At 35.8% G+C, this 15,695-nt stretch overlaps 1 protein-coding gene across 1 annotated transcript in view; it reads right to left on the bottom strand.

Moving 5' to 3' along the window:
- SCMH1 (Scm polycomb group protein homolog 1) overlaps window positions 1-15,695 on the bottom strand; it is a 144,899-nt gene that overhangs the window by 80,647 nt on the left and 48,557 nt on the right. The window contains 4 exon segments of the mRNA XM_036025857.1: window positions 887-927; window positions 929-1,024; window positions 1,026-1,121; window positions 12,437-12,507. Of these exon segments, the coding sequence (XP_035881750.1) occupies window positions 887-927; window positions 929-1,024; window positions 1,026-1,121; window positions 12,437-12,507 (304 nt within the window).

A 15,695-nucleotide genomic window follows, 5' to 3' on the forward strand; every position in this document is an offset into this window, starting at 1 on the left:
AGTAAAGATATATATATATAAAACAAGACTGACTCTGTGTTGATATTATCCAGGATAAAGGATACATGGACATTCACAGTGCTATTCTTTCTACCTTTGTATATATTGAAATTTTACATTACAAGTAATTTCTAATGGGGGAGAAACGCTAAATAACCAACCTGGGGAATGCTTTCAAACAATACATGTTCTCTGATGCTCAATTAATCTAGCACAGCCTCCTGGTGGGAACACAGCCCATACCACATAGCCCATCTCTTTGTCATCCATGGAGACTCACTTTGGTAATCATTTGTGATAACTGAAGAGATGGGTTATATCTCTCAGGCATACTAAGACAAAAAAACCGGTCAATCTGATCTTGATAAAAAAATCTAGTAGGGTTATTAGTTTAAGTAAAATAATGCATTTTACTGAATAATTAATTCAATGCGAGAAAATTCCTAGGACCAAGTGAGAATTTAGGGGAAAGGAGATAAGGGAACCTTGAAACACTCATCTTTTCTACTAAGAGATTTTTCCCTCACTTTTTGTTGTTATTATAGGATTTCATAAAAGCTCTATGGTTTTGGAGGCAGATTAAATGGCATGACCTCCTTCCACTCTATCAGGGTAAATGGGAATTTACAAAGAAGGAAGAAGAGTGTGGTTTTTTTTGTTAGAAAAAGGGGAGTTTGAACATGCTGGAATGTTATAAATTAATGTAGTGATGTAGATGTCCAGATTTTATAGCTTGTTTTATTTGGGTGGGCTTTTTTTGTGGGGGGAAGAATCATATGTAAAAAGAAGAGATAGGCAGAAAACTCTAGGCTTTCCTATAATGGGATGTACAATTTTGGGGAGATATTTAATTGTTAAGGAGGGCTGGACTTAGTTACTCACCAGCAGAGGAGGCTGCAGCATACCCCCATTCTTTTCACAGTTTCCCAATAGGCTGGATTTCAGCTGAGTCAACCAGCCGCCAGAAGTCATTCTTGTTGTCACTGCCATCAAGGCGAAGGCGGAGACGGGCACCCGTCAGTCCCAACTACTGTGGCGATACAGGTGGATTGTGGTGTTCCTGGGGTCCTGTGCCTCCAGTTCATGCTGATCTTGAACTCGTTGCTTGGAGGTGTGTAGGACTGAGGAGAACAAGCCGTGGGGATTAGGCAGATTAAGGTAAATGGCATTTTCAGTAAGATGTTAAGAGATGAAACCTAAGAATTTATGCTTTGGACTCAAAGTAGTTACAGCTGAGTCAGGGACAAAACACTGAATTATTCCCTAATACTTAGGAAGAGTTACATGGAAAAGAAACACTGGAAGGTAAGATGAAGGGGAAAAATTACTTTCCACTGAAGCATCAAATATTGACTCACACCAGTAAGAAAAGGACAACAGTGCCCTCAGAAGGGTCCTTACTTAATGCCTTCTCATTCTATCTTCTCCAGTTTCCTAATCCTCTAGGTATTCACAATGTTTTCTTTTTAGAAATCATCCTATATACCTATCATATCCTCAGTGTCTCTTCATGAAGCATCTTAGTATATTGCTTTGTATATCTAACATACAGACAAACTACTGAGGGTCAATTTTTTTCTTGTTTTGACATTAACTTATACATCAAATTCATATCTTTAAAAGACAGTTTTAAGTTATAATTGATATGCAATATGCACTCTGGTAAGTCTTGGCATATGTATTCGTCCATGATGCCATATCATATGTAGCTTTGAAACCATCACCACAATCAAGAAGATGAACATGTACATGTTCTCTCAGGTCTCTTTATAATCCTGTCTAGCCCTTCCGAGACCCCTGTTAGTGGGCAATCACTGATCTACTTTCTATCACTGTAGATTGGTTTGCATTTTTTAGTCTTAAATGGAATAATAGAGAATATACATGTTTGTTTTGGTCTAGCTTCTTTAACTCAGCATAACTGTGCTGCTATTTGCCCATATTGTTAAATGTATCAATAATTCATTTCTTTTATTTTTTTAAAGAATTTTTAAGAGCAGTTTTAGGTTCACAACAAAACTGAGAGGAAGATACAGAGATTTTTCAAGTATACCTTGCCCCCACATATGCATCATCTCTCCTATTACCAGTATCTCCTGCCACAGTGTTAAATTTGTTATATTGATGGACCTACATTGGTACATCATAATTCTTCAAAATCCACAGTTTACTTAGGGTTCTTTCTTGGTGTTGTACATTGTATTTGGACAAATGTGTAATAACACATACTAACCATTATAGTATCATATGAAAGTTTCACTGACCTAAAAATACTCCGCAATCTGTCTGTTCGTCCCTCCCCAAGTCAACCACTGGCCACTAATGATCATTTTACTGTCTCCATAATTTGCCTTTCCAGAATGTCATATGAAGGGGGACCCAAAAACACTCCAGAATTCTTATAAAAGTTGTGTATTCTTACATGTTTAAACTTTAGTCACCTTCAAAGTCCTCCCCACTTGATGCAATACCTACTGAGACATTTTTTCAGCTGCTCAACACAGTTTTTGAACTCATCAGTTTTGATGCTTTCAGTGCTTCTGCCATTTTTTGTCTCACCTCTTCCACATTGCAAAAATGTTTCCTTTGAGGACTTTTTTCATCCGAGGAAACAAAAGTTGCTTGGGGTGAGATTGGGTGAATAGGGAGTGAGGGGTATGGGGGTCATGCCGTTTTTGGTCAAGAAATGCTGAATACTCAGTGTAGTGTGGGCAGGTACACTCATAAATAACCCATCATGAAATGGGCAAACATGTTGAGTCTTCAAAAAAAATTACTGAAGCCAAACACAGCCTCTCACAAAACCACCAGTTGGTAAACTGATACAGATGGGTTCCTTGAACACTCGCCTAGAGGGGGAAGCCTGTACTTATCACCTGTCAGAAGATAATTATGGGTTTGTTTTCTGGGTCCCCCCTCATATAGTTGAAATCATACAGTATATAGACTTTTCAAATTGGTTTCTTTCCCTTCATAATATGCATTTAAGTTTCCTCTATGTCATTTCATAGCTTGATAGTTCATTTCTTTTTAGGGTTGAATAATAATCCTTTCTCTGGCTATACTGCAGTTTATTTATTCATTCACCTAATGAAGGGCATCTTGGTTGCTTCCAAGTTTTAGCAATTATGAATAAAGCTGCAATAAACATCTGTGTTCCGTTTTTTGTGTGGGCATAAGTTTTCAGTTCCTTTGGATAAACACTAAGGAATATGATTGCTATATCATATGGTAAGAGTATATTTAGTTTTGTAAGAAATTGCCAACTTGGCCCTGGTTTTTGTGGCTTAGTGGATTGAGTGCTGGCCTATGAACCAAAGGGTCACTGATTGGGCTCCCAGTCAGGACACATGCCTGGGTTGTGGGCCAGGTCCCCCGTAGGGGGCACACGAGAGTCAGCCACATATTGATGTTTCTCTCCCCTCTCTTTCTCCCTCCTTTGCCCTCTCTCTAAAAATAAATAAATAAATCCTTAAAAAAAAAAGGAAAGAAAATCACCAACTTGTTTTACAAAATAGCGGTACCTTTTGCATTCCCACAATGAGTAAGAACGAATTACTATTTCTCCATATCCTTGCTAGCATTTGGTGGTGTCAATGTTCTGGATTTTCACCATTCTAATAGGTGTGTGTCATATTTAACTTGTATTTGGAACATTTTTTTTTTCATATGCTTTTTTGTCATCTGCATATCTTTTTTTTTTTTTTTTTAAAGATTTTATTTATTTATTTTTACAGAGTGAAGGGAGGGAGATAGAGAGAGAGAGAAACATCAATGTGCGGTTGCTGGGGGTTATGGCCTGCAACCCAGGCATGTACCCTGGCTGGGAATCGAACCTGCGACACTTGCATATCTTTTTGTGTGTGTGTGAAGTGTCTAAGATCTTTGGCCCGTTTTTAAATTAAATTGTTGGTTTTCTTATTTTGGGACTTTTAAGTGTTCTTTGTATATTCTGTATAAAAGTCCTTCAGCAGATGTCTTTTCTACATATTTTCTCCCAGTCTGTAGCTTGTCTTCTCATTCACTTGACAGTGTCTTTTGCAGAGCAAAAGCTTTTAATTTTAATGAAGTCCAGCTTATCCATTATTTCTTTCATGGATCATGCCTTTGTGTTGTATCTAAAAAGTCACCACTTTAGCCAAGCTCATTTTGTTTTTCTCTTATGTTATCTTATAATAGTCCATTTTGAACTACTTTTTATGAAGAGAATAGGGTATATGTCTAGAATCTGTTTTTCCTGTGGCTGTTCAGTTGTTTCAGCACCATTTGTGAAAAAGACTACCTTGCTCCACTGTACTGCCTGTGCTCCTTTGTCAAAGATCAGTTGACTGTATTTAAGTGGGTGTATTTTGGGGCTCTCTATTCTGTTTCACTGGTCATTTATCTATTTTCTCACTGATGCCACACTGTCTTGTTTACTGTAGCTACACAGCAAACCTTGCATTTGGATAGTGTCAGTCTTCAAACTTTGTTTTCTTTCAATATTGTGTGGTTATTCCAGATCTTTTGCCTCCCCATAGAAATTAGAATCAGTTTGTCAATATCCACGAAATAACTTGCTGAAATTTTAATTAAGTTTGCGATAAATCTATAGACCAAGTTGAGAAGGACGACATTTTCAATAATACTGAGTCTTCCTTTTCTTGATTATGAACTATCTCTCCATTTTCAAATTCTTGGGTTTTTTTTTTTGTTCATCAGAGTTTTGTAGTTTTCCTCAGATAAATTTTATACATATTTTGTTAGATTTATATCTAAGTATTTCATTTTTGGAGGCAGTTTTTAACTTCAAATTGCACTTTTTAATTGGTAATATATATAAAAATAGACTCTGGTATATTAACCTTGTATCTGGCAACCTTGCTATAATTGCTGATTAGTTCTAGAAATTTTTTTGTTGATTCTTTTAGATTTTCTACATAGACAATCATGTCATGTGCAAATAGAAATTTATTTCTTCCTTCCTGATCTACATACCTTTTATTTCCTTTTCTCATTTTATTGCAATAGCTAGGACTTCCAATATGATGTTGAAAAGGAGTGGTGAGAGAAATATCCTTGCTTTTTTTCTGATATTAGTGGGAAAGCTAGCTTCTCACCAAAGTGTGATGTTGGCTGTAGGGTTTTTGATCGATATTAACATTTGGCATACCTATTATGACACTCATCCATATTGTTGAATGCATCAACAATCCACTTCTTTTTATTCCTGTGTAAGTATATCATGTTGATGAACATTTGGTGTATTTCCAGTTTTTCACTATTCCAAATAAATCTTTTATGAACATACATATATACATCTTTGTATGGCTTCCCAAAAAACCCCAGACCCCTTAGCCTTCTCTCTCCATTCTCCCCTCAGCCCAAACCCTAAAAGTCATTAATCTGTAGTGTATATCAGTACTTCATTCATTTTCATTGCTGAATAACATTCCATTATGTGGATATGCTAATTTTGCTTAACCATTCATCAGTTAATAGCCATTTGGGTTGTTTCTTCTTTTTGGTTATTATGTCTAATGATGGCTTGAACATTTGTGTATAAGTTTTTGTGTGCTTGTTTTCGTTTCTCTCTCTCTTGGGAGCACACCTAAATGTGAGATCGCTGGGTCATGTGGTAATTTTATTTTGAGTAAATTTCAAACTTTTCTAAAATGCCTACAGTATTTTATAATCTCAACAGCTGTATGTGAGGGTTCCAATTTCTCCACATCCTCAGCAACATTCGTTCTTGTCTGCTTTTTTGATTTCAGCTATCCTAGTAGATATGAAGTAGTATCTCATTGCAGTTTTGATTTGCATTTCCCTAAGGACTAATGATTCTAAACATCTTTTATGTGCTTGTTGGCTATGAGTATATATATAAAGAAATATCTAGTCAAATTCTTTGCCTATTTAAATCTTAGGTTATTTGTAGTAAGAGTTCTTCCTATCTTCTGGATACAAGTTTTTTATTAGATACATGATTTCTAAGTATTTTCTCCCAATGTATGGGTTGCCTTTTCACTTTCTTTTTTTTTTCATTTTTTAAAAAATTATTTTATCGTTGTTCAAGTACAGTTGTCTGCATTTACCCACTACCACTGCACCCCCAACCCCAGCCATCACTTGTTTCCACCCCTCACTTGTTTCCACCCCTCCTTGGTTTTGTTCATGTGTCCTTTACACTTGTTCTTGGAAACCCTTTACCCTTTTCCCCCATTATCCCCTCCCACCTCCCCTCTGGTTACTGTCAGATTGTTCTTAATTTCAATGTCTCTGGTTATATTTTGCTTGCTTGCTTGTTTTGTTGATTAGGTTCCAGTTAAAAGTGAGATCACATGGTATTTGTCCCTCACTGCTTGGCTTATTTCACTTAGCATAATGCTCTCCAGTTCCATCCATGCTGTTACAAAGGGTAAGAGCTCCTTCTTTCTTTCTGCATTGTAGTATTCCATTGTGTAAATATACCATTGCTTTTTGATCCATTTATTTACTGATGGGCACTTAGGTTCCTTCCAACACTTGGCTATTGTAAATTGTGCTGCTATGAACATTGGGGTGCATAGGTTCTTTTGGATTGGTATTTCAAGGGTTCTTAGGATAGAATCCCAGCAGTGGAATTGCCAGGTCAAAAGGCAGTTCCATTTTTAGTTTTCTGAGGAAATTCCATCCTGTTTTCCACCGTGGCTGCACCAGTCTGCATTCCCATTCACTTTCTTGATTCTGTCTTTGGAAACACAAAAGCTTTTAAGTTTGTCTATCTAGTTTTTCCTCTGTTTGTGGTTTTGGTGCCATATCTAAGAAACCATTGCCTGATCCAACATGTACTCTTATGTTTTCTTCTAAGAGGTTCATAGTTTTAGCTCTTACATTTAGGTCTATCATCCACTTGGAGTTAATTTTTGTATATGGTGTGGAGGTGGGGCCCAACTTCATTCTTTTGTATGTGGATATCCAGTTGTCCCCACATTAGATGTTAAAAATCTCACTGAACTACCTTGGCATCTTTGTCCAGAATCAATGAGCATAAATGTATGGATTTATTTCTGGACCCTTAAATCTAATCCATTAACCTACATCTATCTTTATGTCAGTACCACAATGTCTTGAGTACTGTAGCTTTGACCTAAGTTTTGAAATCAAGAAATGTGAATCCTCTATTTTTGTTCTCTTTTGTTTTCAAGATTGTTTAGGCTATTCTGGGTCCCTTGTATTTCCATGTGAATTTTAGAGTCAACTTGTCAATTTCTGCAAAATAGGCATCTGGGACTTTGACAGAAATTACATCAAATCAATAGATCAATTTGGAGTATTGCTGTCAGCTATGTGATTTGCCAACATTTTCTCCAAGTCTGTGGCTTACATTGTCATTCTTTTATCAATGTCTTTTGAAGAGCAGAAGTTCCTAATTTTGACAAAGTCTACTTTATGAATTTTTGATAGATCATGCTTTTGGTAAGCTGTTTTCTAAAGTTTTCTTTATATAAGTTTTGCATATTTGTTAATTCATTCATAAATATTAATTTTTGCTGCTATTGTAAATGGGAATTTCTCTTCTATTATAACTTTATTGAGTTATTTTTTACCATTGAGTAAAATACTGGCTTTAGTACTGAGGTATAAATACTTTTTTCAAGTTTAGACTGTAATTACTAGTTACTAGTTAATTTAATGATTTTTATTTTTGCCCAGTAATATGTTGAAATTTTTCTGCCAAACTATTTTTCAAAGTAATTGAACCATTTTTTATTTTCATCAATAGTTCATGAAAATCTTATGCTCCACAACCTTGCCACGATTAGATGAAGTAGGTCTTCCCATATATTTTTCTTTGGTTTCTGTTCTAGTCTTTCAGTCTGGATCCCTGTTCTTTCTCTCATTTGGCCTGGTTACATTGGTAGTACAAGGCTGAATAGCAGTGTCAAGAGCAAACATCCTTGTGTTATTCCTGACTTTAAGGAAAAAAGCATTTAATGTGATGTTTTCTGTAGATTTTTTTCATAGATGCTCTTTGGGGTTTAGGATTTAGAAAATTACCTTCCATTTCTTGTTTGATGTGAGGTTTTATTATTATTATTATTAGCAATGGACCCTGGATTTTGCCAAATGTTTTTTCTGCATCTATTTAAATTATTATATTTTTCCTTCATTAGTGTGTTCATGTGGTGAATGAATTACACTGGTTGATTTTTTAATGTTAAACCAATCTTGCTTGCAGTCTTAAAATTAAACCCTGCTTGGTCATGAATTTTTTTTATATAGTGTTAGGTTCAATTTCCTAAAATTTTGTTTAGAATTTTTAAATCTATTTTCGTGTGGGATATCATTTTGTAGTTTTCTATCAATGTGTCTGTCTGGTTTTGGTATCAGAATAATGCGTGCTTCCTAGAATGAAATGGGAGGTATTCTCTTCTCTTAAACTTTCTGGAAGAGTCTATGTAGAATTTGCATTATTTTTTCCTTAAATGTTTGGAACAATTCACTGGTGAAGTCATCTAGGCCTGGAATTTTCTAAAATTAAATTTCTGTGGCAGAAATCGTGCTATTCATATTTCCTATCTTCTTAAGTGAGCTTTGGTAAATTTTGGCATTAATCAAATTATACATTTCATCTTAGTGATCAAATTTAAAGGCATACATTTGTTCATAATATTCCTTTATTATCTCTTTAATATCTAAAGAATTAACAGTGATGTTACCTCCTTTAGTTCTGATGTTAATAATTTGTGTTTTCTCCTTATTCTTGATCATTTTAACCAGAGGTTTACCTCATTGCAAAATATCAGCTTTTGGTTTCAATGATTATCTCTATTACTTTTTTGTTTTTTATTGAATTGATTTATGCTCTATTTCCTTTTCTAAGCTTACTTTGGGGTTAACTTGTCCCTTTTTCCTAGTTTTTTAAAGTAGAAGTTGAGGTCACTAAGTGAAACTTTTCTTCTTTTCTAATGTAAGTGCTTAGAGCTATATATTTCCCTCTAAAAACTGCTTTGGAAGCATACCAAAGATTCTTATATGTTCTGCTTTCATTTTCATTTAGTTGAAGATATTTAGGAATGCAATATTAGATTCCAAATATTTGGAGATCTTCCAGATAGCTTTTTGCTATTGATTTTTAATTTATTCCAATGTATCAGAGAACATACTTTATATTATTTAAAGACTTTTAAATTTATCAAGCCTTATTTTATGGTCCATAATATGGTCTAACATGGTAAATGTTCTGTGTGCAATTGAAAAGAATGCATATTCTATTGTAATTAGAGAGTATCAATGAGGTCAAGTTGGTTGATACTATTAGTCTACTACATACTTGCTTATTTTATGTCTATTTGTTCTTTACTCATAGAGTATTACAAGTCTGGCTATAAATTTTAGATTTATTTATGTCTCATAATTTTTTGCTTCATCTAAGGCAGGGGTGTCAAACTTATTTTCACCGGGAGCCACATCAGCCTCGTGGTTGCTTTCAAAGGGCTGAATGTAATTTTAGGACTGTATAAATGTAACTACTCCTTAGCTGCCGCCGGATAGAAACAAGGTGCCGGGCCAGATAAAACAAGGTGGAGGGCTAGATTCAGCCCACGGGCCTTGTGTTTGTCACCTGAGGAATCTAACCCCTTAGCATGATAAAATACCTTTTTTATCCCTGGTAATATTCTTTGGTCTGAAATGTACTTTCATATTAATACAGCCAATGTCAGTATGGTATATCACTCTCCATTCTCTTACTTTAAACCTACTTGTGTCTCTATATTTAAAGTGTAATTTCTTGCAAACAGTATATAATTGTGTCCTGCTTTTTATTCAAAGAAATAACATCTGCCTTTTCATTGGGGGTATTGAGACCATATATAATTAATTGGATGATTGATATGGCTGGATTTAAATCTACCATATTGCTATTTGTTTTCTATTATTTTAGTGGTTGCTTTGGGGTTTATAGTAAACATATTTAACTTATCAGTCTATCTTTCAGTAATATTATACTGCTTCATGTATATAAATCTTATAATAGTATACTTAAGATTTCTTTTGGCCTTTAAGCTATTTTTATCATACATTTTACTTATATACATGTTAATTATCTTTACAATGCAATATTACTGTTATTTATATAATTATCTTTTATAGAGATTTAAATAATAATAAAAACATCTTATGTCTTTACTTTTATATTTACAATTCCCAGTGACTTTCATTCCTTTGTGAAGATCTGTGATTCCATCTGGTATCATTCTCCTTCTGCTCGATGGACTCCCTTTAACATCTCTTGTAGTGAGTTTGCTGGTGATGAATTCTTTTACTTTTTGTATGTCTCAAAGTATCTTTATTGTGCCTTTGTGTTTGGAAGAACTTTTTGCTGAATGTATAATTCTACGTTGATAGTTTTTTCTTCAGTATTTTTAAAATGTTACTCAACTTTCTTCTTGCTTACACTGTTTCTGACAAGAAAATATGATGTCATTTTTATCTTAATTCCCCTGTAGCTAAAGTACTTTTCTCTGGCTTCTTTTAAGATGTCCTCAATCACTAGTTTTAAGCACTTATGATATGCTTTAGTGTAGTTTCTTCTCCTTCTCCTCCTCCTGTTCTTTTTTATTCTTAGATCTATGAACTTATAGTTTTCATAACTTTTGGAAAGATTTTAGCCATTATATTTTCAAATATTTTTCTGTCCCTCATCTCTTCCTTCCTTTGGGCATGCCAATTACATGGTCTATGAAGTCATCACATGGAACTTGGAAGTCATCCTATGGCTCACTGATGTTCTTTTCATCTTGGATAGTTTCTATTGCTATGTCTTCAAGTTTACCAATCTTTTCTTCTGACATTGATACTATCTAGTGTATTTGTTATTTTGTACATAGTAGTTCAATATGAGTTTTTAAGTATCTTCCATGTCTCTGTTTAACTTCTGAATATAATTATTTTAATGTTTTTGTCTAGTCTAAGACCTGCATAGGTACGAGTCTGTTTCCTGATTGATTATTCTGCTCATTATTGGTTATGTTTCTAGCCTCTTTACATGCCTGGTTTGATCCAATGCCAGACATTGTGAATTATACCTGTTGGGAGCTGAATATTTTGGCACTTCCTTCTTGTGCTTTGTTCCTAGATGCAGCTAAGTTACTTGGAACTGGTTTGATCATTTTGAGTCTTGCTTTATGATTTGCGAGGCAGGCTCAGAACAGTGCTCACATTAAGGTTAATTATTTACCACTATTGAGCAAGAGTTTCTTGAGTATTCCACCCAATACCATATGAATTGAGATTTTCCAGTCTAGTTGGTGGGATCAGGCAGTATTTCCAGCCCAGTGTGAGTGCCAGACTCTATTCCATTTAAACCTTTCAGATGGTTTTTCCCTTGGCTTTGGGTAGTTTCCTCACATGCATATACTGAACAATAGTACTTTGCTGAATACTTGGAAGGGAGATCTCTGTTGTTTTCTTCCTGTGCAGCTCTCTCCTCTCTGTGGCACTGTGCCCTGCACATTCTAGCCACCTTTGTTTCCTTAGACTCTCAGATCCATCTCCTCAAATTAGGGAGTGTGATGGGCTCAACCTTGGTTCCCCTTCTCTGGGCCATGTCTCAAAACTCTCTTAAGGCACAAAGCTGGGAAGTCATAAGGGGCTCAGCTTATTTGTTATCCATCTCTCAGAGTGCACTGTACTTGGTTGCTTGATTTTCAGAAACTTAAAAACCACTGTTTAATATAGTTTGTGTCTTTTTTTTTTTACGTGGGAATATGAATTGTCCCTACTATTTAGAATGAGCATAAGTCCTGAATTTTTTCTTTTATTTAGAGCATAGACAAAATTCAAACTCAAAGTAATGTGTAGACAGTTTGAGAAAATAACCAAAGAATACTAAAGGAAGAGGAATGTATATAACTTCCTAATGTTTAGCTCTGTTTAGCAGCAGTACACATCTTTGCTTATTAGCCTCATTATGTGCTGATATAGTCAACATCATCTGTGCATTTTGTGGAGCATTTAGTCCTAAGTGGGAAGCTCTGAATGACCTCTGATGAGCTCCTAGAACACTCCCTTGCCTCCACGGGACTCAGTGCTAGTATTCTGATGGAAAGAGATGACTGTGGCAGGGGTGTTGAGTACAGAGAAACAAATACTGCTCTACTTTCAAGAACTAAGGCCTATAACAGTGTATCTTATCTGTCTAATCTAAGAGCTATAGTAGAAATTATTGTTTTCAGAAACACAGAATATCTTCAAGGAGGTAAAGAAGGAGGAGGTGTTATTTGGAATGAAGTTGAGGAGAATGTATGCTGTCAAAACTCATAGTGAGTCTTGAGTTGCATTTTTCCCTCGAAGTTTGTTTTTGGGCCTTCGAGTGAGAAACCCAACAGTTCCAACGTTATGTTTTGCTTGTCTAAGGACCAGAAAAAGCCTATTTACCTCCAACCTACTAAGGATGTTGAGAATCAATTACCTGCTTGAAGCAATGGACAGGCGCTGGGACTGAACATGTTTCTTTTAGGTATTTGTCCCAGGTAAAATGACCTGTAAAGGAAACAGAAATCTCTATCACAGTCGATTTCCTAAAAAATGCTTTCAGGATGTAAACTACACTAAACATTAGGCTATTTTCAGACTGGTTTGGAGTGTAATAAAACTTACCTTTCCCTGTTTGGGCTCAAAGGAATATTAGGGTGAGGAATCTAGGTGACCTGAGCGGATCATTTTAGATCAATGTTTTTTTTAATCATGGTCTAGGTGGTCTAAAGATGACCTGAGGTGTTGTTCATATTAGTTACTAAAGTGATCCAAATGCCAAAGGAAGATATACCACTGTCTCAGACAAGTGCCCAGGAAGCTTCTGTGGAAAACAGAACAGGCAGAAAATGGATGAGGAGATTCCTTTTGAACAATCTGACTCCTGGAGAGGTCCCTTATTGCCACAGGTGATGGCATTTAATACCCAATATGGCTGTCTCCCCTTTCAGCTCAAAAAAAAAAAAAAAAATGTATATATATATATACACACACACTTCTGGAAACATTAGGTAAGAGGATTTGAAGGCAGAAAAAACCAGAATTAGTGAAATTATACATGAATCCTCAGTCTAAAAATTGGCTTTCTCTTGTCCACCTCTACCCTACTCCCATCTCTGCCTATGCTGCATTGCTCTCATTGCTTTGTGCAAAATGACAAAGATCTGGTAACTTAGAGAAAAAAAGTAGGTCCTACGTAGCATTTCTGATGGTGGTACCTAAGAATAAATTGGGGTGGGGAATGTGTCCACAGAGTCTTTTAGCCTATTGAAGTGGTCTTAGGGCCTCTCAAAGTTTAAGGATCAGGGAAACAGTCCTTAAAGTGACACTATTCTGGGACCAGGGAAAACATTTTAAGGGATGGGCTGTTGAACACATATTTTATTGGATCACAAAGGATTACCAAGTTCTTTATTAAAGGTTAGACCAGGTGCCAATCTCCCTCTAATACCCACCTAGAGGAGCCCCCATGATGGAGCAGGGAAGATCCCAGAGATGCTCACAAGCTAAAACACTGTAGCAAACCAGCATTTCTTGAAGTTTCCTCTGCAGTGGAGCAGCACAGAGCCACTTTGGGCCATGCAAAAAGCACTAGATGCTGGGAATAAAAATGAGTTACTGAATGATGAAATCTAAATAACTTCAAAGATGATGCCAAGACTATATATTCTATTGACTTTATAACTTTTGTTTTAAAACTGGTCCCTTTCCCACCACCATTTACCAAGCCAAACAGATTTGGCCAGAAATCTGTCAGTTCTAAGCCATTTCATGAACTGGCCAATGATTAATCATCATGAAGAGACAGTTAGTCCATAGGGTAAATGAGATGGATATTTCCTGGAGTCAAGATTTAAAGAGCTTATCAGAATTTAATAAAGTTTGTTCTTAGCTGAGATGGCCCTAACATAAGGAATGAATACATTTCATCACTACGGGCTGTTAGAAAAAGGAAGTGTGCCCTGGCTGGTGTTGCTCAGTGGACTGAGTGCAGGCCTGCGAACCAAATGGTCGCTGGTTCAATTCCCAGTCAGGGCACACACCTGGGTTGTGGGCTAGGTCCCCAGCAGGGAGTGCATGAGAGACAGCCACACACTGATGTTTCTCTCCCTCACTCTCTCCCTCCCTATCCCTCTCAAAAAAATTATATAAATAAAGTCTTTAAAAAAAAGAAAAAGAATGGAAATGTTACAAATTATTCCATTCTTATAAATAAAGATTAAGTCAAATAATAAGTCTTAGAAATACGTCTCATTTACTAGTGTAAATGAGAAAATTAAATTTTAAATTTTATTTAATTTTAAGTAATTTACATTTAAATACATGCATATGACTAACAGCTACTATAGCAGGCAATGCAGGTCTAGAGGTTTGGTCAGCTCTGAGTGATTGCTTGTATTAGCTTGAGTTCTGACTTAAAGCACCCAAGAGACTTTGGTTTGAGGAACTATGGCGGCATCAGGGGTACCAAAACAATAAGGATATTAATCTCAGATCAATTATAGTAATCAATCCTTGTTATACAAGCAAGAAACCTCACATCTGCCACCATTTAGGGAACACCCTATTATCAACCGAATGAAAAGGAATCCCTTCATTAAAAGCAGTTCACCCACTGTGAGGGCTGCCTGGCTTGAACCATACATAGGTTTAGTATTTTTCTTATATCTGACTTTTAGGCTACCTACGGCTTAGTCCCATATTGTCAAGTAAATTGCAAAATAAGTTAATTTGTAAGAATATGTGGACACTTACTGTGATGTCCACAATGGAGACAAACATGTCTACCACATCTCCAAGCACTAAAATAGCCACAACAGAAATAGGACAGGCAGCAAAGTATAAATACACCAGGGGTAGCAAACTCTCTGTAAAGGACCAGACGGTAAAAATTTTATGCTTTGTGAGTCATACAGTCTCTGTCACAAACTCAACTTTGCAATGTAGCGTGAAAATAGCTATAGACAATATGTAAATTAATGAGCATGACTGTGTTCCACTAAAACTTTACAAAAACAAGCAGCAGGCTAGATATGACCAGCTTGCCAATCCCTGGCTATTATCATTGATTCCCAAATGTTGCCTATCATCAGAATCTCCTGAATAATTTTTTTCTCATTTCTTTAAGCAGATTTCTGGGTCCCATCTTAAGAAGATCTCATTTAGTAGGCTTTGAGTGTGGTCTGAGAATCTGTATTTTCAAAGGCTCGCCCTGGCTGGTGTGGCTCAGTGGACTGAGTGCCTGTCTGCAAACCGAAAGGTTGCTGGTTCAATTCCCAGTCAGGTCACATGCCTGGGTTTCGGGCCAGGCCTCCAGTTGAGGTGTGTGAGAGGCAACCAATCAATGTATCTCTCACGTATTGATGTTTCTCTCCCTCTCTGTTTCCCTCCCTTCACCTTTCTCTAAAAATAAATAAATAAATAAATAAATAAATAAAATCTTTAAAAAATGGCTTATTAGGTAATTATGGTTAACACTTGCATCTATAAATTACTACTATAGTTGAAATAATGTGATATTGAAAGTGAGAAGATGTCAGTTAAAGTCTTGTTTCTACAAATAACTATCCTGGATAAATTACTTAATCCTTCCAAGTATCAGTTTACTCATCTAAAGATGGAGATAATATGTATTGCACAGACTGTACATATACTCATTCATTCAATAAATATTGATTAAACTTCCAAGTGCAAAA

Source organism: Phyllostomus discolor, chromosome 5 (genome assembly GCF_004126475.2).
Source record: "Phyllostomus discolor isolate MPI-MPIP mPhyDis1 chromosome 5, mPhyDis1.pri.v3, whole genome shotgun sequence".
In the NCBI taxonomy this organism is placed as follows: domain Eukaryota; kingdom Metazoa; phylum Chordata; class Mammalia; order Chiroptera; family Phyllostomidae; genus Phyllostomus; species Phyllostomus discolor.